This window comes from Salvelinus alpinus, chromosome 22 (genome assembly GCF_045679555.1).
Source record: "Salvelinus alpinus chromosome 22, SLU_Salpinus.1, whole genome shotgun sequence".
In the NCBI taxonomy this organism is placed as follows: Eukaryota; Metazoa; Chordata; class Actinopteri; order Salmoniformes; family Salmonidae; genus Salvelinus; species Salvelinus alpinus.
Window position 1 is genome coordinate 5,346,528 of NC_092107.1, and position 27,082 is coordinate 5,373,609.

The window sequence follows — 27,082 nt, forward strand, 5'->3', positions numbered from 1 at the left end:
TCTCGAGACCATTATGCGGACAAGACTAGTGTAATAACTCCTAGAGGTTTTACTTACAGTTTAAAGTACGTTTTGTCTTTGTTTCTGATCAGAACAAGTTAATTATTTGAAGATTTTGTCCGCAAACTATTCAGTCTTGCGAAGACGAGTCTATAATAACAAAGGAACCGAAAATCTTAGTTGGGGTCTGAATCTTTTTTTAGTATCCTACAAACTGGCAATGGAAGATCCGGACACCAGAGCAATTCTTCCCGAAGATACTCTATCGTCTGTAGACGACGACATACCGATAAATGACACATTTTGTAATAACGAGGAGGTTGAGAATAAGGGACACATTTGCTATAGACGGCCGCCGTTCGCTTGCCCGCTTTCGGTTTCTGTTGAACCCGTGTTGTTCTTATCGATGTTCTCGCTGTCTCTTCAGTGGCCGCTGTCTACGCAGTACCTATGGGACCGCATCAGTGAAGACGTAGGTTACAACGGAACAAAAGGAGGAGGATGTGCCAACACTTCTGGGTCCCCAGACCCACTTCAAAAGGTGGGGGACTATCACTCCTGTTCTTGTGTGCACGCTTTTATTCCAGCCTAGCACTAACACGGCTGGTTTAGCAAATAAAGGTCTTGAATGATGATTAAATAATTGTTTAATTGGTTGAATAACATCAAATAATAATCTAACTTCACGTTTAACATCTTAATGATCATTATGATAAATGTTAACCTTTATTCAACCAAGTTAGTCTAGCTGAGATAAAAATCTATTTTTTAAGAGAGACCTGTATGGGATCAATATCATGCCAAATGTATTGTGAACACACAGCATGTCTTTTGTGTTCGTGTATCATGATCTGTACAAATAAGTACCAATCCACAAATGTAAATCACCAATCCACAAATGTAAATCACCAATCCACAAATGTAAATCACCAATCCACAAATGTAAATCACAATCCACAAATGTAAATCACCAATCCACAAATGTAAATCACAATCCACAAATGTAAATCACAATCCACAAATGTAAATCACTTTCCACAAATGTAAATCACTATCCACAAATGTAAATCACAATCCACAAATGTAAATCACAATCCACAAATGTAAATCACAATCCACAAATGTAAATCACTTTCCACAAACAAACACGATTTGATTTGTATATCGATATATTGCATTAGATTTTTTTTATTACAACAGATATGCAGGTAATTTCCAAGGGCCTTAAGTAAAATGACTACCATAAGATTTGTACATAGGAGAGATATGCGCAAACATGACAGTTATGGCAAATTATGTACATTTCTTGTGTTACTTTTTGATTGATTCGATTTTTTAAAACTTTAGTTTATTTAGTAAATATTTTATTTAGTAAATATCTATTTCTTGAACTGCATTGTTGGTTAGGGGCTTGTAAGTAAGCATTTCACTGTAAGGTCTACACCTGTTGTATTCGGTGCATGTGACAAATTTGATTTGATTTGATACACATCAATATTAAAAGCAGCACGTCAGTAAAGGACATGTACATGACACAAGTAAAAAATAAAAAAATAGAGTGCAATACATCAAACGACGGCCAATAAAATAAGTATCAAAATACTTAATGTAAGACAGAATCCTTCCTTACATACTGCAACGCCAACTAGTGACATCAGGTGACAACTAAAACCAACTACAAGTCTCTACAACCAGTTCATCTATTTGTCCTTTGAACTCCTCTTGGGACACCAGGTACTGGAGTTTTAGGTTGGCATGCAGATAACACCATGACAGTGAACTGTTTGCTTTCATCATAACTCAAACCATATCCTCTCATCATTCATCAGGAGGTAGAGACCCTGACAGCCCACTGGAACCTGTACATCAACTTGGGAGGATTTGCAGTGGGGCTGTTTGTGGTGACTCTGCTTGGCTCCTGGAGTGACCAGGGGGGCCGGCGGCTCGTGCTCATCCTGCCCAGCCTGGGTCTGGCCCTGCAGGCTGGAGTCTACCTGCTGGTCATGTACCTCAAGCTGCCTGTGGCCTGGTTCCTCCTGGGCAGGCTGCTCTCGGGCCTCTCAGGTAGGGATATGTCCTGTATTGATAAGAAGATGGGACACCATTATGTTAGCTTCAGGAAGATCTTTACTAAGATATAACCAGATAATACATCATGTCCAACTCAAGTTTTTCAGAATCAATTAGTTGCACGGGCCAATTAATCCACTTTTTTAAAACACTTTTTTTGATCAATGTGGGCATCCTTGACCGACTTATCGATTAATCAACAAACTCATCCTTACTCTCAGGCGACTTCAACACCATCCTGGCAGGCTGCTTTGCCTATGTGGCTGACACCAGCGACAGGGGCTCCCGGACGTTCAGGGTGGCAGTGCTGGAGGCCTGTCTGGGACTGGCTGGCATGCTGGCCAGTATCATAGGGGGGCAGTGGCGGCGGGCACAAGGGTAGGATATATCATGTTAAGATGGCCCAAGGTAGCTAGCTATCTGTGGATGAAGAACATATCACTCTCATATTCTTCTTCAATTCATTTTTTGATTACAGTATGTTTGTAAGCCTCTTAACTGGATAACACTTATACCTCTCATGGGGACTTGATCCATACTGAAATAACCAAATTCCCCACCCTTTCTTTTCCTCCCCAGGTACATTAACCCATTCTGGCTGGTGCTGGCCACTAACCTGGCTGCTGCCCTCTATGCCTACCTGTTTGTACCCGAGTCCGTCACCCCTGACCCCAGTGCCAAACTCTTTACCACCCGTCACCACCGCGCCGTCTACCGCCTCTACTCTGCACTAGGCGACCCCACCGAGGTCGGCAGTTACACAAAATGGAGGAGGTACAAACTGTGGCTCTACATCTTCTGCTTCTTCCTGGTGGTGACGGTCCACTTTGGCAGCCGCGAGCTGTATGTTCTATATGAGCTGAGCTCTCCGCTGTGCTGGGGCCCAGGGCTGATCGGCTGGGGGTCTGCAGCCCAGAACCTGGCCTACCTCAGCAGCCTTCTGGGGTTGAGGACCTTGCAGCGATGCCTAGAGGACTCCTGGGTGTCTCTGGTGGGACTGGCCTCAAACATGACCGGCCTGGTGGTAATCTCACTGGCCAACACTACTGAACTCATGTTCACAGGTGAGAGGCTATCCCAGAAAACAAAACGAGTTAAAATTACATCATTACAACCAGATTACAATCAGTTTAGAGTTTACTAGATGTGTTGACCTTTTTCACAGTTTATTATTAGTCTTAGTGAACATGTGCTCTTGGCTCAGCTAGCAACAGTATAAGTCAGCAGTATTACCCGATGGTGTCTGGAGAACAGTGCACAGGGAGAAACGCTCTAGTTGCACACAGTAAGACACCTGTCTCCCAGAGTACTAGATCAATAAACCTGCCCTGGAGGACTTCTGTTTTCTCTCTCCTCCTGTCTGGTTTCTTCCACAGAGATCACACAGCTGGGTAGAGGTCACAAAACTCACTGCTTATTCACTGCCTTCTAGTGATGGTGATAGATTATACATGGAAAATCCCCTTCATCATTGTTGTGTGTCCATTCCCCAAGTAAACTTCCAACTTCCACCTTTAACAGGTAAATGTGTGTCTACTCCCCTTCTCTAACAGGCTATGGGCTGTGCTTCCTCTACATGGCAGCCACTCCAGTCCTCAGGGCCAAGCTGTCCAAGCTGGTGGGGCCTGAAGAACAAGGTGAGAGAGCGCTTTTAAAAGAAGGCCCTTAGCTGGGATATATTCACAATATGTCACGGCCTCTCATGTATACAGTTTCATAGTGCTCTATGACTACATCTATAAGGTGCTGTAAATGTTCATAAGGTAGCATAACACTTCATAAGAATATGCTTTAAGTGCTACGTGCTATTTCCTGTCCTGTGTGTGTTTCAGGTGCGTTGTTTGCGTCGGTGGCCTGTGTGGAGGGGCTGTGTTCCTTGGTGGCCAGCAGCCTCTTTAACTCTCTCTACCCAGCCACCCTGCACATCATGAAGGGATTCCCCTTCCTGTTCGGAGCCCTCCTCCTCCTCATCCCCACAGGGATCATTGGGTAAGTCCTTCCTTACCTGAAATTCCAATTTCAGTTATCCTCATTTAAAACACTGAGGCCATAAATACCTTGTGATTCATGCATGTTGTTGTGTGTTTAGGATAGTTGAGTGTCGGGATCAGAGGACAGACAGAAGAGAGGACTCTGCAACATCCTGACACTGACAGACAGACGGGTAGTAGATAAACTTCCTAACATCACAGCTTGAGCCTGGAAGGCCACAGCCTCTGCTGCCCTACATAGATCTTTTTACCAGTGTGCTGGAGAGGTAGCTGACTGTCATTCGACCAAACAGAGTTTGGATTCCGTGGCTTCAACACCAAAAGACCAAGACCAAAAAGCTGGAACCACCAGCCAACCCCCCATGTCAGACATCACTGTGCACTACGTCATCTGATACTAGAAGAGAAAGAGGTCTGAGTTCCCTGTTGTATTTTAAACTGAAAACCTAATGTGAGCTGACATACAATTGTGGTCAAATAATACCCACAGTACTATATCAAACTATCCAAGGGCATGCAGAAAATACATGACTCAGAAAATATGAAATTCAATAACAGTGCATCTCAATGTCACCATAGCATGCGAGCAGCAGATAGATCGACTTTAGCCCAACTTGTCCAGACTCAACCATTAGTATCTCTGAACAAAACGAGACCCATCCGTTTCTAACAGCAGTCAGGGAGTACTGAGTTACACTGCTTACAGTTTACTGTCATCCCTCCATTCAACAGATAGCTCAGTCTAACCCCTTAAGTGCCCTAACACAGCAACCCTGTCACCCCTCCATACTATACAATAGATAGGCAAGTCTCTGTGTGTGTGTGTGTGTGTGTGTGTGTGTGTGTGTGTGTGTGTGTGTGTGTGTGTGTGTGTGTGTGTGTGTGTGTGTGTGTGTGTGTGTGTGTGTGTGTGTGTGTGTGTGTGTGTGTGTGTACCAGTGTGCCAATAGATGGCCTAGTCTAAACTCCCTGCTCCCTAAAGTGTTCTCACATAGCAACACATGATAACCCCCCAGCACAAGGCCACAGCTAGCTCACACACACCACACACACTGTCCTGGGTTCAACCCTCAGTAGCACAGGGGGCAACCAGATCTCTTATAACACATTTAAAAGAATGCAACAGAAGCTGAGGGGTTGCGGCCAGGGGGAGAGTTGAAGCATTACTGTCACTCAGTATTTGTGATGATATATTTTGATTTACTGTTAGGGAGAAGTAAGGCCTGTGATAGGCCTACTGGCTTTCTGTCTTCTGAAATCATGTAAACAATCATCAAATCAAGTTTATTTTATATAGCCCTTCGTACATCAGCTAATATCTCGAAGTGCTGTACAGAAACCCAGCCTAAAACCCCAAACAGCAAGCAATGCAGGTGTAGAAGCACGTGTGTTCAATGCACTGACTGGAAGTTGCTTTGGATAAGAGTTTCTGCTCAGTATTGTGAATTGATTTTATTGTCTGCACCGTACAGTATTACTGATTTTTAAATACTGTGAATGATATTTATCATCTTTAGAAAATGGAATGAATGAATGATTGAATCATGCCAATGATATATTTGACACTTAAAGTTAAGTGGCTTCTTATGAAATATTATTGCCTCATAAAACATTTATAGCATCTTGTAGATGCTGATGTGGAAAGCCAATTATATATTTGATAACATTTAACTGGCTTCTTATGAAATGTTATTGCCTTATAAAACATTTATAGCACCTTGTAGATGCAGAAGTGGAACATATGAAACTCTACAATAAAGCAAGCCACAAAGGGTCATGGTATATGATGAGTGTTTCACAACTAGGGGCCTTCTGCCTCATGACTTACTGTTTTAGTATACCGTTTCATAATACCATTGAATCTATTAGCTGCTATGAATATGTTAATAATAATAATAATAATAAGGCAATATAACGCTTCATAAGAATCCATTTCAAGTACAGTGTTGCACTGTATTTTAATGCACAGAAAGATTCACAGATTTACTGTATCCTGAGGTTAGTTGTTTTTATTGCGTCACTATATTGTAAAATGACAACAATGCCTAAATCTTGAATAAAGAAAGTAAACAAGAACATGCCTATGTATACAGTATTTAATCAACATACCTGTATTAAGAGCAACACATATATTAAGGCAACAGGGGAAATCGCCCAGAAGAGCCATCAAAACAGTGTCAAGATATAGCTAGCAGTGCTGAGAGCAAATACTGTAGCTTGGGACTGAGGTGACATTTTTTGTTTTCCTTTTTCCCACACCATGTAGTACTGTGTGGATACATAAGTATCTACTGTACATCACTAACAGATATGAATCTACAAAACAAACACGTCACTAATAACCTAATAATTCCATGTTTAAAGTAAAGTGTTAGCATTCCACTTCATTGAATTATAAATACAATAACCTGGTGATTTTATCACTTCTGTGCTCATTTTGCAACACTTGGTTGGTAATATCTAAACTGATAATCAGAAACTGCATGATTGTTTTGTTAGATGTTTTTCTGATCATGTCACAGATAATAGTATAGACTTCAAATGATTTAGACAGGGGTGGTGCATGCTGGTCTAAAAAGGATCCTCAATGTGAGCCATGCATACAGTATTTAGCGCTGCCCTCAATGTGATATCATTTATCTACTGAATTGTTTCTATCCAATAGATACAAGCCAGTAAACTAAGGCTGACTGTCAAGCAGCCAAATCAATTACAGAATCTCTTTTGGCGTGAGGAAGGAATCAAACCACAAATCAGCATTGCAGTTACATCAGTTCAGCCGAACAAAGTAACGCAGCATGTTGTGACTGTATACTACAACACTTTCTGACAGGCAGGTGATGGAAGTGTTTTCATGGAGTAGCTTCAGCCTTAGGTGGTAGTGTAGATATTGTTTTTGTAAACTGATTGTATCTTTGTGAACAGTGAGAGAGAGTGTCTATCCGTTTTCACATGAGCAAGATACATTGATAATGGTATTTTTCATTGCCTCAAGTTTGGTTGAGAGAGAGAGTTCTTTGTGAACCCCTAATTGTCGTTGGGCAGATGTGTAAGTGTATAATGAGTATAGTTATTGTAGACCTCTTCTATCCTGGTGTCACGCCCTGCCCTTAGAGATCGTTTTTATGTCTCTATTTTGGTTGGTCAGGGCGTGAGTTGGGGTGGGCAGTCTATGTTCCTTTTTCTATGATTTGTATTTCTGCCAGAGTCGCCCTCCTGTCCGGGGGCCACCAGAGTCACCCTCTTGGCTCCTGTCCGGAGCCACCAGAGTCACCCTCTTGTGGTGGGTGGGCATTCTATGTTTTTGTTCTATGTTGTCTATTTCTATGTGTTTGGCCGGGTGTGGTTCTCAATCAGAGGCAGCTGTCTATCGTTGTCTCTGATTGAGAACCATACTTAGGTAGCCTTTTCCCACCTGTGTTTTGTGGGTAGTTGTTTTCTGTTTTGTGTCTGCACCAGACAGGACTGTTTCGTTTGTTCCACTTTTATTTTTTGTTCTAGTGTTCAGTGCTATTAAAAGTCATGAACACGGCCTCCTGGGTGGCGCAGTGGTCTAGGGCACTGCATCGCAGCGCTAGCTGTGCCACCAGAGACTCTGGGTTCGCGCCCAGGCTCTGTCGCAGCCGGCCGCGACCGGGAGGTCCGTGGGGCGACGCACAATTGGCCTAGCGTCGCCCGGGTTAGGGAGGGTTTGGCCGGTAGGGATATCCTTGTCTCATCGCGCACCAGCGACTCCTGTGGCGGGCCGGGCGCAGTGTGCACTAACCAAGGTTGCCAGGTGCACGGTGTTTCCTCCGACACATTGGTGCGGCTGGCTTCCGGGTTGGATGCGCGCTGTGTTAAGAAGCAGTGCGGCTTGGTTGGGTTGTGTTTCGGAGGACGCATGGCTTTCGACCTTCGTCTCTCCCGAGCCTGTACGGGAGTCGTAGCGATGAGACAAGATAGTAATTACTAACAATTGGATACCACAAAATTGGGGAGAAAAAGGGGATAAAATAAAAAAGTTTTTAAAAAAAAGTAATGAACACGTACAACGTTGCACCTTGGTCCTCTCCTTCTTCCTCAGACGAACGTCGTTACACCTGGTCCCAGATCTGTTTGTGTTGTTTTGACATCTCGTATGGTCCTTGTCACAACAGTGACCATAGGAGTTGGCAAAACAGCACATAAACAGATCTGGGACCAGACTCGATCTGTATCGGTAAGAGGTCATCTCTGTTGGATTAGGGTGTTTGCCAGCACCCAGGTTACACAATCGTAGACACATCAAATCAATGCAATAGTCGACCACCAATGAGCTTGCAGGATTCCATTTAAGCACCATGAGAAGAAAAAAAAAGATACAGTATTTCGCATACACTATGTACTTTACACAGGAACATTACTAAAAGCCTGGTCCCAGATCTGTTTGTACTCTTGCCAACTCCAACCCTAACATGTCAAGGAGTTGGAATGATAGCACAAACAGGCTGGTACTCAGGCTACTATAAACCAGAATGTTGTCTTTTCTTTGAAAATATGGGCGTATTTATAACAATGAGAGAGCAGTGCTATGGAGAGGAAACAAAGATACTCCACATTTGTATTACGTGTAATGCATGATGCCATCAACGGCTGACTTTTAAGACTGGTTATTTCCTGAGAGACAAACAATATACCTGACAATATACCTGACCATGCTAATAACAGCTTATGACAGTGGCACTGCAGTTTTGGAGAGCACTACATGGTATTTACAAGTGCTGAAAAACATATGATTTAAATACAGACTATTAAACGTGTCTTCACATGCAAACGGGTAGAGCTGACTAACCAGAGCGCAAAGCATGCTCTGTTCGACATTATTGATTACTGATCACTAATGGTCACAATTTTACATCATCACAGACCAGAGCACCACTCAAGGGCCTTTGTTTCTTCTTCTTAGGGCAGTCTGTCTTGGGACAGTCTGTCTGGTCTTGGCTGGGGTTGCCTTTGAGAAATCGCAGAATCTTCTCAATGGTGGCCTCTTGGTACTCATGGGACCACCTGTATCGAGAGAGAAAGGGAGGGGGGAGAGAAAGAGGGAGAAAGGGAAAGAGAAAGAGGAAGGGAGAAAGAGGGAGAGATAAAGAGAGAGGTTGAGTGATAGAAAAAGATAGAGAAAGAAAGAAAGAAAGAGAAAGAGAGGGAGACAGAGACAGAGATAGGGGGAAAGAAAATGTAAGAAACTCCAGCGAAGTGCACTTTGGATAAGTGTTCAAACTGCTCATCTCTCTCAAACAGTCTGCCGTCTCTGTCTGACTCACTTGATGCCGTTGAAGTTGAGGATGGTTTTCATGTCCTCAGGCAGAGAGTTTGGGTCAGGCCACATGAAGTTATCAGTGACAGGGACGATGTTCTTCTTCCCAGCGAGAGCTGTGACTATCTCCTGCAGGATTTACGAGAGGTACATTAAATCACAGACAGACACAGTGTCTATGCAGTCTAGACATGTAAGGGGCAGGGGTATATGGGGAAAATAATCTCTCAACTGTAACATTGTTCTGTATGCAGTGCAGGGGCGTCAATAGGGTATGGTAGAGTATGGCAGTCGCCACCAACAATTTAAAATAGGCTACTAAAATCATTCCAAGGCAAATGCATTATTAGCGGGCTGGCTTTAGGACCATGCACACGCCTTTGAGCGTGCGAGAAGGGTGTTTGTCCGGCTGGATGCCTTTGAGAGAGCACATCAACGCAGCTGCAGTGAACAGTGCAACTTTTCTTTCAAAACAGTGCAGAGGTGGAAGATGGTTGTAGATGGCTAGGTAATTACTGTTTGACTTGATATGAAACTAAACTTGAGTTTAATACCGGTCCTGAACTAGTGGGTACAGTAGCAGCTAATTTCTGTATGACGTGATTGTAGAATGTTAAGTCTTTTATTGACTAAGGTGAATGAAGCTATAGCAGCAAGGTGATAATGTCCAGTCAATTTTGCTTGTTTTTGCAGTTTGTTTTTAGCGTGTAGCAATGGAGTACATGAGCTTCAACTTTATATAAATTCCTTGGAGCTTCAACGTTGCCATTCCCTAAGTTCAGCTGAAATGACGCCACTGATGCAGGGGACCTCTCTATGTCTAATATTGTATATCACCAACATATAGATGGAACATCTAGACATGTAAAGGCTAGAGTGACAGGATTATACACATAGAAAAAAAATGGAATTCCATCTAGATACTATTGGATCTACACTGAACGAACAAAACATTATGAACACCTGCTCGTTCCATGACAGACTGACCAGGTGAATCCACGTGAAAGCTATGATCCCTTGTTGATGTTCGTCGGAGCATGGACTATACAAGGTGTTGAAACCGTTCCACAGGGATGCTGCCCCATGTTGACTCCAATAATTCCCACAGTTGTGTCAAGTTGGCTGGATGTCCTTTGGGTAGGGAACAGGAAACTGTTGATAGTGAAAAACCCAGCAGTGTTTCAGTTTGACACAAACCGGTGCGCATTGCTTACCCCATTCAAAAGCACTTAAACATTTGGTCTTGCCCATTCACCCTCTGAATGGCACACATACACAATCCATGTCTCGAGGCTTAAAAATCCTTCTTTATCCTGTCTCCTCCTCTTCATCTACACTGGTTGAAGTGGATTTAACAAGTGACATCAATAACGGATCATAGTGTTCACCTGGATTCACCTGGTCAGTCTATGTCATGGAAAAAGTAATGTTTTGTATACTCAGTGTATATTGTTATGTATGCAGAACCTATCTATGTATAGATCCATCTATGTCTTACCTTGTGTACCCAGTCCTTCATGCCAGTGTCACCCATGCACTTGTCGAGGGCGTTGGCAGACAGCACCAGGATGAAGTTCCGTGCCCGCTGGACGCTCTGGATCAGCTTGTCCTCAAACTTCCCTGCTTCCAGCTTCTCCACATCAATGAACACACTGAAACCTCTGACCTGCAGGTGGACCTTCAACAGACTGGGGGGGGGGGGGGGGGGGGGAGTAACAATTGACGATCTATAGATCTTAGCCTCCAGATAATCCTGACAAACCTGATAATGTTGTTCCAAAGCTCCCTAGCTTTTCCTCTCTCCTGACTATTATTCCTCGCCCTATCCATGACTCTCCCTCTTCCTCTCCCTCTCTGCAGACCTGGCGAGCTGGGAACCGGTAGTCCTGCGGTAGCTAATAAACACGTCCGGTCCAGGGGGCTGGGCATCGGTCAGACACGGCTTAATCGGCCTACGGGCGGCTGCCAGGATCTTGGCGCGATGGATGCCGTTCTCTAGGAGAAAAGGAATACTTTATTCTCCATTGTCTTGCAGGGAACGTAAATGTGGCTTTTGGCTCACAACCCACCTATGTAACAGTCTGACTGGAGCTGCTGGTCGGTGAGGTGGAGGACGTTCTTGCGGTCCACGCCAGACTGCACCAGGCCGTAGGTGTACTGGCGGAAGCGTGGGTTCACCTCGCCCAGCCAGTCAGCCATGTTGTTGGGGTCACAGGTCGAGTAGTTGGCGTAGGTCTTCAGCACGCGCAGGTCACGGAGGAACCTAGAAGACAAAACAAAATGGAGTGGGCAGGGTGAGGTGGGGATTTTTATTTCAATGCTCAATTTCACTGATGTTGACTGGTGTAACAGACTTTTTATAAGCTTGACAGATGACTGAACTAACCTCTTGCGAGTGAGTCCTGCGGTCATGCCCAGGTCAGTGCTCAGCTCCTGGTCTGTGATGTTCAGCAGTAGGTCACCATCCACCTGCAGCTCCTGAAGGATAGGCAGAGAGAGTAGAGAGAAAGACTGAGTTAATTTAGTGAGTAAGTGTAACGGCTATCGTCGGTGGAAGAAGGTGAGGACCAAGGTGCAGCGTGGTAAGTGTTCATGATATTTAATAATAATCAAACCTGAACACTGAATAACAAAACAACAAAGAAACAACCGAAAACAGCTCTGTCTGGTGCAGACACACAAAGACTGAAAATAACCACCCACAAAACCCAACAGAAAACAGGCTACCTAAATATGGTTCCCAATCAGGGACAACGATAAACAGCTGCCTCTGATTGAGAACCTTATCAGGCCAAACACAGAAATAGAAAATCATAGAAAAACTAACATAGACAACCCACCCAACTCACGCCCTGACCATACTAAAACAAAAGACAAAACAAAGGAACTAAGGTCAGAACGTGATAGTAAGAGGCTAAGGAGAAATACAGGTAACTGCCAAAACAAAGGAAACACCAACATAAAATGTCTTAATAGGTTGTTGGGCCACCACAAGCCAGAACAGCTTTAATGCGACTTGGCATAGATTCTACAAGTGTCTGGAACTCTATTGGAGGGATGCTTTGCTGATGGTGGTGGAAAACGCTGTCTCCAGAATCTCCCATAAGTGTTTAATTGGGTTGAGATCTGGTGACTAAGATGGCCACGGCATATGGTTTACATTGTTTTCATGCTCATCAAACCATTCAGTGACCACTCGTGCCCTATGGATGGGGGCATTGTCATCGTATGGGGGCATAGTCATGGTTGACAAAATAATGGCCAAAATACTGGCCTGCCCATAATTTTTATACATGTCCCTAAGCATGATGTTATGTTAATTGCTTAATTAACTCAGGAACCACATCTGCGTGAAAGCGCCTGCTTTCAATGTACTTAGTGTCCTTCATTTACTCAAGTATTTCTATTATTTTGGTAGTTACCTGTAGCTATCCATATCTAATAGATATGAAACCAAACATTCACCTTATTTTGTCACCATCTTTACAAGGACTATAGAAGAGCATTCTCATTGTTTATTGTTCAAACCTTGTCTTTTGCTATCGCTATCTCTATCTATCTTTCTCTCTCACACACACACACTGAGACACAGAAACACACACCTGGAAGCGCTCAGTATAAGAGCTGAATCCAATCACTTGGAGCCATCTCCGCACCTCACCACCCTTCCAGTTGGGCACAGAGGAGAGGATACGTCGCGGCACCTCCTCCCCCATCATCCCCAGTGCCCGCTTGGCCAAGGCACAGGCCGTCCCGTTGCTGGAGTACATGACAATCCTTTTCAGGCTCTGCACCGCACCTATCTCCTGGAAGATCTGGGAGGAAGAATGTACACACATTCAATTGTATGTCCATTGATATTGTAGGGCTGGTGATTTTAATGAAGGAACATTTAAATCCATTTTACCTCATTTTTACCGGTATGTCACCTGTGCAACTAGATGAAACAAAACTTGATCACATTTACTCCACACACAGAAATGCATACAAGGCTCTCCCTCACCCTCCCTTTGGCAAATCTGACCATAACTCTATCCTCATGATTCCTGCTTACAAGCAAAAACTCTAACAGGAAGTAACAGTGACGCACTCAATACGGAAGTGGTCAGATGAAACGGATGCTAACGGACTGTTTCGCTAGCACAGACTGGAATATGTTCCAGGATTCATCCGATAACATTGAGGAGTTTACCACATCAGTCACTGGCTTCATTAATAAGTGCATCGACAATGTCATCCCCACAGTGACCGCACGTACTGTACATATCCCAACCAAAAGCCATGGATTACAGGCAACATCCGCACTGAGCTATAGGTTGGAGCTACTGCTTTCAAGAAGCAGGATACTCATCCGGCTGTTTATAAGAAATCCCGCTACGACCTTCAATGAGCCATCAAACATCCAGCTTGAACGCTCGTCGGATGTGGCAGGGCTTGCAAACTATTACGGATTACAAAGGGAAACCCAGCCATAAACTGCCCAGTGACGCGAGCCTACCAGACAAGCTAAATGCCTTTTATGCTCGTTTCGAGGCAAGTAACACTAAACCATGCATGAGAGCGCCAGCAGGCCCAAACGATTGTGTGTTCTCGCTCTCCGTAGCCAATGTAAGACCTTTAAACAGGTTAACATTCACAAGGCCGCGGGGCCAGATGGATACCAGGACACATACTAAGAGCATGTGCTTACCAGCTGGCGGGTGTCTTCACTGACATTTTCAAACTCTCCCTGACCCAGTCTGTAATACCTACATGTTTCAAGCAGATCACCATAGTCCCTTTGCCCAAGAACGCCCAGGTAACCTGTCTAAATGTCTATTGCCCATAGCACTCACATCATTAGCCATGAAATACTTTGAAAGGCTGGTCATGGCTCACATCAACACCAACATCCCAGACACTCTGGACCCACTCCAAATTGCATACAGCCTCAATAGATCCACAGATGACACTGCCCTCCCCCAGCTGGACGAGAAGAACACCTACAGTTGAAGTCAGAAGTTTACATACACTTAGGTTGGAGTCATTAAATCTCGTTTTTCTTGCCTCCCGGGTGGCGCAGTGGTCTAGAGCACTGCATCGCAGTGCTAGCTGCGCCACCAGAGTCTCTGGGTTCGCGCCCAGGCTCTGTCGCAGCCGGCCGCGACCGGGAGGTCCGTGGGGCGACGCACAATTGGCATAGCGTCGTCCGGGTTAGGGAGGGTTTGGCCGGTAGGGATATCCTTGTCTCATCGCGCAGTGCGCGCTAACCGAGGGGGGCGGGTGCACGGTGTTTCCTCCGACACATTGGTGCGGCTGGCTTCCGGGTTGGAGGCGCGCTGTGTTAAGAAGCAGTGCGGCTTGGTTGGGTTGTGCTTCGGAGGACGCATGGCTTTCGACCTTCGTCTCTCCCGAGCCCGTACGGGAGTTGTAGCGATGAAACAAGATAGTAATTACTAGCGATTGGATACCACGAAAATTGGGGAGAAAAGGGGATAAAATTTTATCTCGTTTTTCAACCACTTCACAAATTCCGTGTTAACAAACTATAGTTTTGGCAAGTCGGTTAGGACATCTACTTCGTGCATGACACAAGTAATTTTTTCCAACAATTGTTTACAGACAGATTATTTCACTAAAACGAGTTCTATATCGACATAACTGTATCACAATTCCAGTGGGTCAGAAGTTTACATACACTATGTTGACTGTGCCTTTAAACAGCTTGGAAAATTCCAGAAAATTATGTCATGGCTTTAGAAGCTTCTGATAGGCTAATTGACATCATTTGAGTCAATTGAAGGTGTAACTGTGGATGTATTTCAAGGCCTACCATCCAACTCAGTGAGTCTTTGCTTGACATCATGGGAAAATCAAAAGAAATCAGCCAAGACCTCAGAAAACATTGTAGACCTCCACAGTCTGGTTCATCCTTGAGAGCAATTTCCAAATGCCTGAAGGTACCACATTCATCTGTACAAACAATAGTACACAAGTATAAACACCATGGGAACCACGCAGCCGTCATACCGCTCAGGAAGGAGAAGCGTTCAGTCTCCTAGAGATTAACGTACCTTGGTGCGAAAATGGCAAATCACTCCCAGAACCACAGCAAAGGACCTTGTGAAGATGCTGGAGGAAGCAGGTACAAAAGTATCTATATCCACAGTAAAACGAGTTCTATATCGACATAACCCGAAAGGCTGCTCAGCAAGAAAGAAGCCACTGCTCCAAAACGGTTTGCAACTGCTGTAACGCTCTGGGTGTCGGGGGGGTGTGAAGTCAGGCGCAGGAACAACAGAGAGTTCAATATAGTGCTTTTAATGCACACACGGTAAACAACGTCCCCACGAAAACACTGGGTGTACAAACAAATGCCCCATACACGGGGGACGAAAAAACAGTCCAAATACACTCTACGAACGAAATAAACAATACGTTCGTCTACTCCCGATACCAAGGTACAACTGATCAATCCCGCACAAAGAAACGGGCTGACTAATAAAGCCCAACTAATTACAATCACCTCAACACAGGTGTAACAAATAAACACATAAGGAGGGGGAGGAAAAAGAGTCAGTGGCAGCTAGTAGGCCGGCGACGACGACCGCCGAGCGCCACCCGAACGGGAAGGTGAGTCACCTTCGGTCGGAGTCGTGACAACTGCACATGGGGACAAAGATCATACTTTTTGGAGAAATGTCCTCTGGTCTGATGAAACAAAAATGTTTGGCCATAATGACCATCGTTATGTTTGGAGGAAAAAGGGGGACGCTTGCAAGCCGAAGAACACCATCCCAACCGTGAACCACGGGGGTGGCAGCATCATGTTGTGGGGGTTCTTTGCTGCAGGAGGGACTGGTGCACTTCACAAAATAGATGGCATCATGATATATTGAAGAAACATCTCAAGACATCAGTCAGGAAGTTAAAGCTTGGTCGCAAATGGGTCTTCCAAGTGGACAATGACCCCAAGCATACTTCCAAAGTTGTGGCAAAATGGCTTAAGGACAACAAAGTCAAGGTATTGGAGTGGCCATCACAAAGCCCTGACCTCAATCCCATAGAACATTTGTGGGCAGAACTGAAAAATTGTGTGCGAGCAAGGAGGCCTACAAACCTGACTCAGTTACACCAGCTCTGTCAGGAGGAATGGACCATAATTCAACAAACTTATTGTGGGAAGCTTGTGGAAGGCGACCCGAAACGTTTGACCCAAGTTAAACAATTTAAAGGCAATGCTACTAAATACTAATTGAGTGTATGTAAACTTCTGACCCACTGGGAATGTGATGACAGAAATAAAAGCTGAAATAAATCATTCTCTCTACTATTATTCTGACATTTCACATTCTTAAAATAAAGTGGTGATCCTAACTGACCTAAGACAGGGAATTTTTACTAGGATTAAATGTCAGGAATTGTGAAAAACTGAGTTGAAATGTATTTGGCTAAGGTGTATGTAAACTTCCGACTTCAACTGTATGTGAGAATGCTGTTCATTGACTACAGCTCAACGTTCAACATTATAGTGCCCTCTAAGCTTATCACTAAGCTCAGGACCCTGGGACTGAACACCTCCCTCTGCAACTGGATCCTGGACTTCCTGATGGGTCACACCCTGGTGGTGAGGGTAGGCAACACCAGGGGGTGGCTGACCCTCAACACGGGCCCATCTGGGGTGCATGCTTAAGTCTCCTCCTGTACTCCTGTTCACCCAAGACTTCGTGGCTGTGCACGACTCCAATACCATCATTAAGTTTGCTGACGAAACAACAGTGGTAGGCCTGATCACCGACAACAATGAGACCACCTATGGAGAGGATGTCACAGACCTGGCAGTGTGGTACCAGGACAACAACCTCTCCCTCAATGTCAGCAAGACAAAGGAGCTGATTGTGGACTACAGAAAATGGAGGGTCGAGCACGCCTCCATCCACATCATCGGTGCCATAGTGGACTTGTCAAAGACTCCAGCCACCAAAGTCATAGACTGTTCTCTCTGCTATAACACGGCAAGCGGTACCGATACACCAAGTTTGGAACCAACAGGACCCTGAACAGCTTCTACCCCCAAGCCATAAGACTACTAAATAGTTAACCAAATAGCTAACTGGACAATCTGCATTGACCCCTTTTGGACTAATTATTTTGACTCATTACATATGCTGCTGCTACTGTTAATTATCTATCCTGTTGCCTAGTCACTTTACCCTACCTATATGCACATATCTACCTCAATTACATCATACCCCTGCACATTGACTCTGTACTGGTATTCCATGTACAGTTTTTAGCCAAGTTATCGTTACTCATTGTGTATTTATTCATAGTGATATTATTTGTATTCATTTTTCACTCTTCATTGCTGGGAAGTAAGCATTTCATAGTTAGTCTACACCTGCTGTTAACAAAGCGTGTGACAAATGCAATTTAATTTGATTTTATATATAGTTAGGTAAGTGGGCACCAGAAGTGGTTTTAGGCCCCAAAAGGTTGTTGGGTGAAATCCCTGTATCCACTACCCACTAAAGCAGGGTTTCCAAAACTCGGTCCTCTGGACACCAAGGGGTGCACATTTAGGTTTTTGTCCTAGCACTACACAGCTGATTCAAATAATCAACTAATCATCAAGCTTTGATCATTTGAATCAGCTGTGTAGTGTTAGGACAAAAACCTAAACGTGCACCAAGTTTGGGAAACTCTGCACTAAGGTGTAGTGGTCACCACAGGGAGGGCGTGCAGGCTTTTGTTCCAGCCCAGCACGAACACATCTGATTCAGCAAATCAACTGCTTATCAAGGTTGAACCAGGTGTGCTTTTGTTCCCTGATACTGACCTTGGTGTTCCGCTGGCGTGACTTGATGCTGGTCTCGACACACAAGTAGAAGGCAGCGATACACTTCCCCTCCAGTCTGGCCCCATCCAATAGTGGCAGCAGCTGCTGTAAGTCTGCAGCCGTCCTCCCCTGCATGCTGTCCGCACTGTCCAGCAAGCTCCTGGCAAACTCATCAGGGTCCAGAGATGCAATAAAGGGCTCCACCAGCTCCAACGTCCCTGACTTCACCACCTATAATAATACATTTAGCAGACATTTAGCAGCTAGTTATTTCTTGTCACGCTTCAGCCTTGGAAAATATTTGTTTTCTTTTCCATCGCAACTTTTTTCCCTCATTCAACTTTTTCACTCCGGACGCTTTATCTGGACATGGTTCGTCAACACCTTCAACAGCCGAAGCTAAGTAGTAACATTAACATGATGTCTTCTAATTGCAGTCGCTGTACTCATAATATACAGGAGAACGATCGCCTTACGGCGAGAATAGCTGTGCTACAAGCCCAGCTTCAGACGCAATCGTTAGGCAAGGGTAATTTCAGTGTAGGAAAGGAAGAAACAGCGTCTGTGCCACCAGTAAGTACAGATAGTAACGTTAGTATAAATCCCCCCGCACAGTCCCCGCAGCCGGACAACTTTCTCATGGCTTCTGGAGGGAAATGCTGTTGGAATGCTCAACCGGTGTCGCTCATTCAGCCGACAGAAACTTTCAACCGGTTCTCCCCATTATGTAGCGAGTCGGAGTCTGAGTCTGAGTCTTCTCTTGTCTCTACTCCTCCCGTTACGGGGTCTGAGACGCCGAAGGCTCCCACCATTAGCTCTGACAAATTGAAAACCCTAGTCATTGGCGACTCCATTACCCGCAGTATTAGACTTAAAGCGAATCACCCAGCGATCATACACTGTTTACCAGGGGGCAGGGCTACCGACGTTAAGGCTAATCTAAAGATGGTGCTGGCTAAAGCTAAATCTGGCGAGTGTAGAGAGTATAGAGATATTGTTATCCACGTCGGCACCAACGATGTTAGGATGAAACAGTCAGAGGTCACCAAGTGCAACATAGCTTCAGCGTGTAAATCAGCTAGAAAGATGTGTCGGCATCGAGTAATTGTCTCTGGCCCCCTCCCAGTTAGGGGGAGTGACGAGCTCTACAGCAGAGTCTCAGCACTCAATCGCTGGTTGAAAACTGTTTTCTGCCCCTCCCAAAAGATAGAATTTGTAGATAATTGGCCCTCTTTCTGGGACTCACCCACAAACAGGACCAAGCCTGACCTGCTGAGGAGTGACGGACTCCATCCTAGCTGGAGGGGTGCTCTCATCTTATCTACCAACATAGATAGGGCTCTAACTCCTCTAGCCCCACAATGAAATAGGGTGCAGGCCAGGCAGCAGGCTGTTAGCCAACCTGCCAGCTTAGTGGAGTCTGCCAATAGCACAGTCAGTGTAGTCAGCTCAGCCATACCCATTTAGACTGTGTCTGTGCCTCGACCTAGGTTGGGCAAAACTAAACATGGCGGTGTTCGCCTTAGCAATCTTATTAGGATAAAGACCTCCATTCCTGCCATTATTGAAAGAGATCGTGATACCTCACATCTCAAAATAGGGTTACTTAATGTTAGATCCCTCACTTCAAAGGCAGTCATAGTCAATGAACTAATCACTGATCATAATCTTGATGTGATTGGCCTGACTGAAACATGGCTTAAGCCTGATGAATTTACTGTGTTAAATGAGGCCTCACCTCCTGGTTACACTAGTGACCATATCCCCCGTGCATCCCGCAAAGGCGGAGGTGTTGCTAACATTTACGATAGCAAATTTCAATTTACAAAAAAAATATGGCGTTTTCGTCTTTTGAGCTTCTAGTCATGAAATCTATGCAGCCTACTCAATCACTTTTTATAGCTACTGTTTACAGGCCTCCTGGGCCATATACAGCGTTCCTCTCTGAGTTTCCTGAATTCCTATCAGACCTTGTAGTCATAGCAGATCATATTCTAATTTTTGGTGATTTTAATATTCACATGGAGAAGTCCACAGACCCACTCCAAAAGTCTTTCGGAGCCATTATCGACTCAGTGGGTTTTGTCCAACATGTCTCTGGACCTACTCACTGCCACAGTCATACTCTGGACCTAGTTTTGTCCCATGGAATAAATGTTGTAGATCTTAATGTTTTTCCACATAATCCTGGACTATCGGACCACCATTTTATTACGTTTGCAATCGCAACAAATAATCTGCTCAGACCCCAACCAAGGAGCATCAAAAGTCGTGCTATAAATTCTCAGACAACACAAAAATTCCTTGATGCCCTTCCAGACTCCTTCTGCCTACCCAAGGACGTCAGAGGACAAAAATCAGTTAACCACCTAACTGAGGAACTCAATTTAACCTTGCGCAATACCCTAGATGCAGTTGCACCCCTAAAAACGAAAAACATTTGTCATAAGAAACTAGCTCCCTGGTATACAGAAAATACCCGAGCTTTGAAGCAAGCTTCCAGGAAATTGGAACGGAAATGGCGCCACACCAAACTGGAAGTCTTCCGACTAGCTTGGAAAGACAGTACCGTGCAGTACCGAAGAGCCTTCACTGCTGCTCGATCATCCTACTTTTCCAACTTAATCGAGGAAAATAAGAACAATCCAAAATTTCTTTTTGATACTGTTGCGAAACTAACTAAAAAGCAGCATTCCCCAAGAGAGGATGGCTTTCACTTCAGCAGTAATAAATTCATGAACTTCTTTGAGGAAAAGATCATGACCATTAGAAAGCAAATTACGGACTCCTCTTTGAATCTGCGTATTCCTCCAGGGCTTAGCTGTCCTGGATCTGCACAGCTCTGCGAGGGCCTGGGATCGGGAGAGACACTTAAGTGTTTTAGTACTATATCTCTTGACACAATGATGAAAATAATCATGGCCTCTAAACCTTCAAGCTGCATACTGGATCCTATTCCTACTAAACTGCTGAAGGAGCTGCTTCCTGTGCTTGGCCCTCCTATGTTGAACATAATAAACAGCTCTCTATCCACCGGATGTGTACCAAACTCACTAAAAGTGGCAGTGATAAAGCCTCTCTTGAAAAAGCCAAACCTTGACCCGGAAAATATAAAAAACTATCGGCCTATATCGAATCTTCCATTCCTCTCAAAGATTTTAGAAAAAGCTGTTGCGCAGCAACTCACTGCCTTTCTGAAGACAAATAATGTATACGAAATGCTTCAGTCTGGTTTTAGACCCCATCATAGCACTGAGACTGCACTTGTGAAGGTGGTAAATGACCTTTTAATGGCGTCAGACCGAGGCTCTGCATCTGTCCTCGTGCTACTAGACCTTAGTGCTGCCTTTGACACCATCGATCACCACATTCTTTTGGAGAGACTGGAAACCCAAATTGGTCTACACGGACAAGTTCTGGCCTGGTTTAGATCTTACCTGTTGGAAAGATATCAGTTTGTCTCTGTGAATGGTCTGTCCTCTGACAAATCAACTGTACATTTCGGTGTTCCTCAAGGTTCCGTTTTAGGACCACTATTGTTTTCACTATATATTTTACCTCTTGGGGATGTTATTCGAAAACATAATGTTAACTTTCACTGCTATGCGGATGACACACAGCTGTACATTTCAATGAAACATGGTGAAGCCCCAAAATTGCCCTCGCTAGAAGCCTGTGTTTCAGACATAAGGAAGTGGATGGCTGAAAACTTTCTACTTTTAAACTCGGACAAAACAGAGATGCTTGTTCTAGGTCCCAAGAAACAAAGAGATCTTCTGTTAAATCTGACAATTCATCTTGATGGTTGTAAAGTCGTCTCAAATAAAACTGTGAAGGACCTCGGCGTTACTCTTGACCCTGATCTCTCTTTTGACGAACATATCAAGACTGTTTCAAGGACAGCTTTTTTCCATCTACGTAACATTGCAAAAATCAGAAATTTTCTGTCCAAAAATGATGCAGAAAAATTAATCCATGCATTTGTTACTTCTAGGTTAGACTACTGCAATGCTCTACTTTCCGGCTACCCGGATAAAGCACTAAATAAACTTCAGTTAGTGCTAAATACGGCTGCTAGAATCCTGACTAGAACCAAGAAATTTGATCATATTACTCCAGTGCTAGCTTCCCTACACTGGCTTCCTGTTAAGGCAAGGGCTGATTTCAAGGTTTTACTGTTAACCTATAAAGCGTTACATGGGCTTGCTCCTACCTATCTTTCCGAGTTGGTCCTGCCGTACATACCAATACGTACGCTACGGTCACAAGACGCAGGCCTCCTAATTGTCCCTAGAATTTCTAAGCAAACAGCGGGAGGCAGGGCTTTCTCCTATAGATCTCCATTTTTATGGAACAGTCTGCCTACCCATGTGAGAGACGCAGACTCGGTCTCAACCTTTAAGTCTTTACTGAAGACTTATCTCTTCAGTAGGTCATATGATTGAGTGTAGTCTGGCCCAGGAGTGTGAAGGTGAACGGAAAGGCTCTGGAGCAACGAACCGCCCTTGCTGTCTCTGCCAGGCCGGTTCCCCTCTCTCCACTGGGATTCTCTGCCTCTAACCCTGTTACAGGGGCTGAGTCACTGGCTTGCTGGTGCTCTTTCATGCCGTCCCTAGGAGGGGTGCGTCACTTGAGTGGGTTGAGTTACTGACGTGATCTTCCTGTCTGGGTTGGCGCCCCCCCTTGGTTTGTGCTGTGGTGGAGACCTTTGTGGGCTATACTCGGCCTTGTCTCAGGATTGTAAGTTGGTGGTTGAGGATTTCCCTCTAGTGGTGCGGGGGCTGTGCTTTGGCAAAGTGGGTGGGGTTATATCCTTCCTATTTGGCCCTGTCCGGGGGTTTCTTCGGATGGGGCCACAGTGTCTCCTGACCGCTCCTGTCTCAGCCTCCAGTATTTATGCTGCAGTAGTTTGTGTCGGGGGGCTAGGGTCAGTTGGTTACCTGGAGTACTTCTCCTGTCTTATCCAGTGTCCTGTGTGAATTTAAGTATGCTCTCTCTAATTCTCTCGTTCTCTCTTTCTCTCTGAGAACCTGAGCCCTAGGACCATACGTCAGGACTACCGGGCATGATGACACCTTGCTGTCCCCAGTCCGCCTGGCCTTGCTGCTATTCCAGTTTCAACTGTTCTGCCTGCGGTTACGGAACCCCTACCTGTCCCAGACCTGCTGTTTTCAACTCTTAATGATCGGCTATGAAAAGCCAACTGAGATTTATTCCTGATTATTATTTGACCATGCTTGTCATTTATGAACATTTTGAAAATCTTGGCTCTCTCTAATTTTCTCCTTCTCTCTTTCTTTCTCTCGGAGGACCTGAGCACTAGGACCATACGTCGGGACTACCGGCCGTGGTGACTCCTTGCTGTCCCCAGTCCGCCTGGCCTTGCTGCTATTCCAGTTTCAACTGTTCTGCCTGCGGTTATGGAACCCCTACCTGTCCCAGACCTGCTGTTTTCAACTCTTAATGATCGGCTATGAAAAGCCAACTGAGATTTATTCCTGATTATTATTTGACCATGCTTGTCATTTATGGAAATTTTGAAAATCTTGGCTCTCTCTAATTTTCTCCTTCTCTCTTTCTTTCTCTCGGAGGACCTGGGCCCTAGGACCATGCGTCGGGACTGCCGCCCGTGGTGACTCCTTGCTGTCCCCAGTCCGCCTGGCCTTGCTGCTATTCCAGTTTCAACTGTTCTGCCTGCGGTTATGGAACCGCCACCTGTCCCAGACCTGTTGTTTTTCAACTCTTGATGATCGGCTATGAAAAGCCAACTGAAAATTATTCATGATTATTATTTGACCATGCTTGTCACTTATGAACATTTTTGAACATCTTGGCATAGTTCTGTTATAATCTCCACCCGGCACAGCCAGAAGAGGACTGGCCACCCCTCATAGCCTGGTTCTTCTCTAGGTTTCTTCCTAGGTTTTGGCCTTTCTAGGGAGTTTTTCCTAGCCACCGTGCTTCTACACCTGCATTACTAGCTGTTTGGGGTTTTAGGCTGGGTGTCTGTACAGCACTTCGAGATATTAGCTGATGTACGAAGGGCTATATAAAATAAAATTGATTGATTGATTGATTGACTTTAATCCAGGAAAATTTACAGTGTTGTGTGCATACATGTTTTCGTATAGGTGGCCAGTGCAGGAATCAAACCAACCACCCTAGCGTTACAAGCTCCGTGCTGTACTAACTGAGCCACACAGGACCCACCTCCTGCTCGATCTCCCGGTTATTGGCGAGCACGGCCACCGCTAAACACGCATGGAAGCGGATGAGCTCGTCCTCTTTAGAGAACGCCAACGGAAACAACCACTCGGCTGCCTGCTTCTCGATCATCAGCCGCTGGCAGTGATGGCCGCCATACATGGCGCAGTTGGCAAGTGCCACGGCACAGTGGCGGAGGACGGTGGGGTCGGTACCGCGGCACCAGAAGAGCAGGGCATCCAGGGCGCCGTTGGTGATGAGCTGGGCGGACGTCTCCTCGGTGTGTTTGAACATGTGCTCCAGGATGCCTGAGACACTGCGGGCCAGCTGGGCGTCCTCTGTCTCCCTCGTCAGGTTCAGGATCACCCCCAGACCCATGTGAGCCACGTAATCTCTGAATAGGAAGAGAGAGAGGTGAAGAGGGTAAAGAAAAGTATTAGTATATAACTAGGCTGGGTTGGGTAGGTTAATTTCAAAATGTAATCCGTTACAGATACTAGTTACCTGTCCAAAATTATTTTGGATTACTCAAACTCAGTAACGTAATCTGATCTGATTACATTCAGTTACTTTTAGATTACTTTCCCCACTCGCTCAGGTGGAACAAATTTACATTTGCTCCTTTTTTCAATGCTGATTTGAATGTCATTGAGAAAACAGAGAAGTGTTAAATATTTTTTCGCAAACATTCTTTCTGAATGTAAAACTTACCCTCGAAGTAATCATCTAGTTTTTCAAAAGTATCTGTAACCTGATTACAATATTTCGGCTGGTAACGCAACCATTACCGTAATTGCGGCAACAATTACATGTAATCAGTTCCTCCCCAACCCAGTGGCTGAGTTTATAAATGTATTTTTTAACCTTTATTTAACTAGGCAAGTCAGTTAAGAACAAATTCTTATTTACAATGACAGCCTACCGGGGAACTGTGGGTTAACTGCCTTGTTCAGGTGCAGAACGACAGATTTTTACCTTGTCAGCTCGGGGATTCAATCCAGCAACCTTTCAGTTACTGACCCAACGCTCTAACCACTAGGCTGCCTCTGCCTGTTCTAACCACTAGGCTGCCTGGCGCCCCAGAACGACTAAGATGTATCTGTATCTGGGTCCTGGAAGGTAATATGTTGTACAACTGAAAAAGTGCATGTAGGCCTGTAGTGAATACACACCTGTTCTCAGAGACCAGTATCTGCTCCAGTAGTTTGGCAGACTCATAGGTGATCTCCACAGCAGGTGTCATTAGGAGTTGCAGGAGCAGCTCCAGTCCTCCGTCCAGTCGTATCCTGTTGCATATCTCCTCCGCGACCTGCCGGCCCACAGTAGGCAGAACCCAGGCCTCCTCCACTAACTGGAACGTCTCTGCGATGGCCCTGCGGGTCTCGTCTAGATCCGATGTATCTTTGGCTGATTTCAGTGTCTTGATAGCGGAGCGCAGGGCCGGGAGCGAAGTATCCAAAACATCCTGGACGTCGGCACCGTGGACACCCGGTGAGACCGGTGGTGCTTTCGGTTCCGAGGATGAGCTCGAGCTGCCCGACCTCCGGTTCCCAATCCGGCTGACATATTCCGGTACAGTGAGTCTTTCGGAGCTGAACATGGAGAGGTATCGATAGAGTCTCCAGAGGGAAATAGTTAGAGATAAGAGCATCAACCGCCAATCTCTGTCAGGGCCAAGAGGGCTTGTTGCAGGCCCCGATCAATAACAGATCGATTATCAGGCCAGTTTCTCTGGAGAAATAAACGTGTGCGTAATAACCTGGTTATAACTGAATGGGAAACAATGTTTGTCTTGCAATCAAGTTGTTTAGATACATGAACAAACCACAATAGGTGAAATTACAATCCCATCATCTGGACAGGATGCTGAGCTATAAAATCAAAGTGACGGCTTTCACTAAATTGCATCATCATCACACTGATGTCATCTTTGAAAATAAGCGAATAAAGACTCATCTCGCATCATCATGACCAAGCCGTCACACTATGCTTGCATTTAAACACGGATGTCCTCCGTTTTCTCCTATCATTTACACAAGGCCTTGTTGGATCAAATTATGTCTACTCAGAATAACCCGACGCCAAATAAATTATCAAGCCTTCACTGTGTCCACTATTAGATAATGTATCACCACTGCGGATGTTTAGAGAACTCCTAGACAGGGAAAACAATTGTCTCAAAAAGCCCATTACATATCAAATTACGTTACCAGCTGGATGGAGAAATATAAACAGCTCTGTTGTCTTCTGTCTCTCGCTTGCAATATTGAGGTTTAATCCAGAGAAAGACGCACTGTCGATCACAATGACTCTCACGGTTTTCCTTTTTCCTGTCTATTCACATGACTATATTGAAACGACTTGTTATGCTTTAATCCATAACAAATATATCTTATTTGGGCTACGTATTCTTAAAATAGCCTCTCTCCTTGACATCCTTGACTCAGCATCCTCGAACGTCCTCGAAGCTAGGACCGCCCATTATCTTCAGGATATATTTACAGACGGACATGTCATGCCGAGGCCCGCTCAGCAACAAAGCGCCAGTATGGTGCTCATCTCCACTATGCCCCCTTGTGGATAAAGGTAGAAGTATAATCAATCAACAAGGTGGTACACACATTAACTGTGCTAAATAGGTTATTATGGCGTTACAATAAGATACAACAGTGCACATCAATTGCTACACTACATGTCCAAAAGTATGTGGACACCTAC

The 27,082-nt window shown here is 44.9% G+C and overlaps 2 protein-coding genes across 4 annotated transcripts; one reads left to right on the forward strand and one right to left on the reverse strand.

Moving 5' to 3' along the window:
• slc46a1 (solute carrier family 46 member 1) lies at positions 1-6,137 on the forward strand. Its single transcript, XM_071358751.1, has 7 exons — positions 1-541; positions 1,830-2,064; positions 2,292-2,448; positions 2,650-3,134; positions 3,624-3,707; positions 3,903-4,059; positions 4,160-6,137. Exons 1-7 carry the CDS (start codon positions 221-223, stop codon positions 4,215-4,217), a joined length of 1,497 nt encoding a protein of 498 aa, XP_071214852.1. The 5' UTR covers positions 1-220; the 3' UTR covers positions 4,218-6,137.
• LOC139548855 (NAD(+) hydrolase SARM1-like) lies at positions 6,053-26,896 on the reverse strand. Of its 3 annotated transcripts, none has more exons than XM_071358750.1 (10): positions 25,537-26,895; positions 24,371-24,758; positions 18,161-18,391; positions 12,999-13,157; positions 11,729-11,820; positions 11,412-11,605; positions 11,205-11,337; positions 10,841-11,030; positions 9,350-9,471; positions 6,053-9,089 (listed from the first exon to the last, which is right to left on the reverse strand). In XM_071358750.1, the coding sequence occupies exons 1-10, from the start codon at positions 26,013-26,015 to the stop codon at positions 8,927-8,929; spliced, it is 2,151 nt and encodes a 716-aa protein (XP_071214851.1). In that variant the 5' UTR covers positions 26,016-26,895; the 3' UTR covers positions 6,053-8,926. The 3 variants fall into 3 exon arrangements, 2 of the variants coding, with proteins under 2 accessions (XP_071214851.1, XP_071214850.1); XM_071358749.1 differs by having other exon boundaries at positions 12,945-13,157; positions 25,537-26,894; XR_011669781.1 differs by lacking the exon at positions 6,053-9,089 and adding an exon at positions 10,330-10,494 and having other exon boundaries at positions 9,347-9,471; positions 12,945-13,157; positions 25,537-26,896.
• Positions 26,897-27,082: the final 186 nt, after the last annotated feature.

Excerpts from the sequence above, each read along its gene's own strand:
- slc46a1 (XM_071358751.1), top strand. The coding sequence starts at position 221 with ATGGAAGATCCGGACACCAGAGCAATTCTTCCCGAAGATACTCTATCG. Across the intron at positions 2,449-2,649 it reads CAGTGGCGGCGGGCACAAGG|GTACATTAACCCATTCTGGC; the intron begins GTAGGATATATC and ends TTTCCTCCCCAG. Across the intron at positions 4,060-4,159 it reads ATCCCCACAGGGATCATTGG|GATAGTTGAGTGTCGGGATC; the intron begins GTAAGTCCTTCC and ends TTGTGTGTTTAG.
- LOC139548855 (XM_071358749.1), bottom strand. The coding sequence starts at position 26,015 with ATGCTCTTATCTCTAACTATTTCCCTCTGGAGACTCTATCGATACCTC. Across the intron at positions 13,158-18,160 it reads CACGCCAGCGGAACACCAAG|ATCTTCCAGGAGATAGGTGC; the intron begins GTCAGTATCAGG and ends TCTTCCTCCCAG. Across the intron at positions 11,338-11,411 it reads CCAGTCAGACTGTTACATAG|AGAACGGCATCCATCGCGCC; the intron begins GTGGGTTGTGAG and ends CTTTTCTCCTAG.